At 45.4% G+C, this 2192-nt stretch overlaps 1 protein-coding gene across 1 annotated transcript in view; it reads right to left on the bottom strand.

Annotated features, from left to right (window-relative positions):
* Positions 1-588: 588 nt before the first annotated feature.
* The window catches only part of LOC101856286, a 4673-nt gene continuing 3069 nt past the window's right edge, over positions 589-2192 (bottom strand). The window contains exon 2 of the mRNA XM_005105793.2: positions 589-1635. Within this exon, the coding sequence (XP_005105850.1) occupies positions 1181-1635 (455 nt within the window). The 3' untranslated portion in view covers positions 589-1180. The remainder of the gene's footprint in view (positions 1636-2192) is intronic.

The following is a 2192-nucleotide window of genomic DNA, read 5'->3' as shown; positions in this document are numbered from 1 at the left end:
GTGTGTGTGTGTGTGTGTGTGTGTGTGTGTGTGTGTGTGTGTGTGTGTGTGCACGCGCGCGCGCGAGCACCAGCGCGTGCGTGCCTGTTTGTATGGGAGGAGGGGGCCGGTAGGTCCTGTGTTCTGTGATACATATGTACCTCCATTATACATTATTATGGATTAGTAAAGAGGGATGGTGTTAGGGATGATGGGGAAGGGAGGGGGGGGGACGATGTACGCAGTGAGAAAGAAAGAAAAAAAAAGAAAAAGAGAGAGATATAGAGAGATAGATAGATAGATAGATAGATAGACAGATAGAGAGAGAGAAAAGGAGAGAGAGAGAGAGAGAGAGAGAGAGAGAAAGGGGTCACTCCAAGCTAAGAAAAACAAAAAACAACTATATCTCTGTAAATAAGGTCATGCTCTTCAGAAATGTCCCACTCACTGATCGATCCTCTGTTTAGATTTTTTTTTAGCCAAGGCTGGACAAAGGTTTACCTCTCGAAATCCTGCTTCTGGGATACGAATTCAAAATGAATATTATACTGAGTCTATAAGTGTGTTTGATTCTTTCAGAACATCTCTCACTAACACAAACACATGAAGTGGATTGTTGAAATCAAGTGTTTTATTGAAACATAAGTGTGTTGGATTTTTTTCAGAATATCTATCACCAATGCAAACACATGAAATGAATTGTTGAAATCAGTGTTTCATTTAAACATAATAATTTGTGAGGCATCTTGGTAAAATCAGGCGCTCGTCAAAATAATGAAATCGATTAAATCTGTTACAGTATTTTTCTGGTCGTTGGGCATTTTTTTCTCTCGAATCTTCTTGGCTCAGCAGTATTTACGTCCATTTTTACTGGAAAAACGTTGACCAAAGGCACCAAATAATGTAAATTTCCAGTTTTCAAGGACTCTCAAGCTTTGGAATTCTCCAAACTTTAGCGGCAACTTTCTCGCTAATTTTACCTCTAAAACTAGGAAACCCCCACCTACTTCAATAGGAATGATCCTGGCCTCTATTCAAGATAGATGGGTATAAATTTCTTTCATCAAAACCAAGGTAAATCAGCAGGCTTTATAATGCTACCAACAACTCCGCATGCCCATATAATTATGACGAGCGCCTGATTCCACCGCATCGTGACACATTAGTGCCTGGTGTCGTCATGAAGAAGCCCTCCTAGATTCTACTTCTTCGGCTCTGGGGCTGGGGCAGGGGAGAGGCCGGGCAACAAAAGGCCTAGACTCTGTCCCAAACCCCCCAGATTTTGCAGAAGAAACTTGGGGTAGCTCTCAGTGATAAACGTGACGGAACATTGGGCAGGGCAGGAAGGCACGCACAAAAAGGACTGCGCTTTGCAGAAAAGGGTACTCGCTGGGCTTAAAAGCTGCATGAGTCCAGATTGGCACCCTTTCGATATCTGGGAGCACTGGCTTACACAGCCGGCGAAGCAAGTGCAAGTGGCGCTGCACAGGTCGGTACAGGCAGCTCGGGTGACAGCGCAGTTCAGGAATGGCGGCAGATCCACGCATGCTGCGCTCGCTAAGTTGCACGCGAAGATGCATCCCTTTTGGCAATTTCCGCCTATACTAGCCACTCCCTGGGCGGCAGAGAGTCCGGCGAGACAAACCACAGCCAGAACTGCAGACACGGAAAGAGAGAGAGGAGGGGGCTTTTTACCCATAACATAATTTAGATATGTGGGGCAAGCTCAAGTGAGCCTGTGTGGAGCAGGCCACCAAAGAGGTCTCCCTTGAGTGGATGCTGTAGAAAACATTTGTTTCTCTGAGTGTGTGGGTGAGTGCCACGGCTACAGGAGGGAGGGAGTCGAGCATAGCAAGATTGGTGATTATAAAAAGATTGTTTGAATGATTGATGCAGTATTTGAAGTGCAGGAAAGAAAGGGAACGTATCTATCTCGATCTCACTCACTCACTCACTCACTCACTCACTCACTGTCTGACTGTCTGTCTGTCTGTCTGTCTGTCTGTCTGTCTGTCTGTCTGTCTGTCTGTCTGTCTGTCTGTCTGTCTGTCTGTCTGTCTTTTCTCTCTCTCTCTCTCCGCCTTCACTTTGTCCCCTCCCTAAATATTCAACACAAAGATGTACACCCGCAGACATACTTACGATTCTCGATCGCACGTACGCCTCTACCTTTTTATGTGAAAACTTCCCCTGAAAACCATGATAAATCCCCG

Source organism: Aplysia californica, unplaced genomic scaffold (genome assembly GCF_000002075.1).
Source record: "Aplysia californica isolate F4 #8 unplaced genomic scaffold, AplCal3.0 scaffold00492, whole genome shotgun sequence".
In the NCBI taxonomy this organism is placed as follows: Eukaryota; Metazoa; Mollusca; class Gastropoda; order Aplysiida; family Aplysiidae; genus Aplysia; species Aplysia californica.
This window is presented reverse-complemented; position numbering and strand designations above follow the sequence as displayed.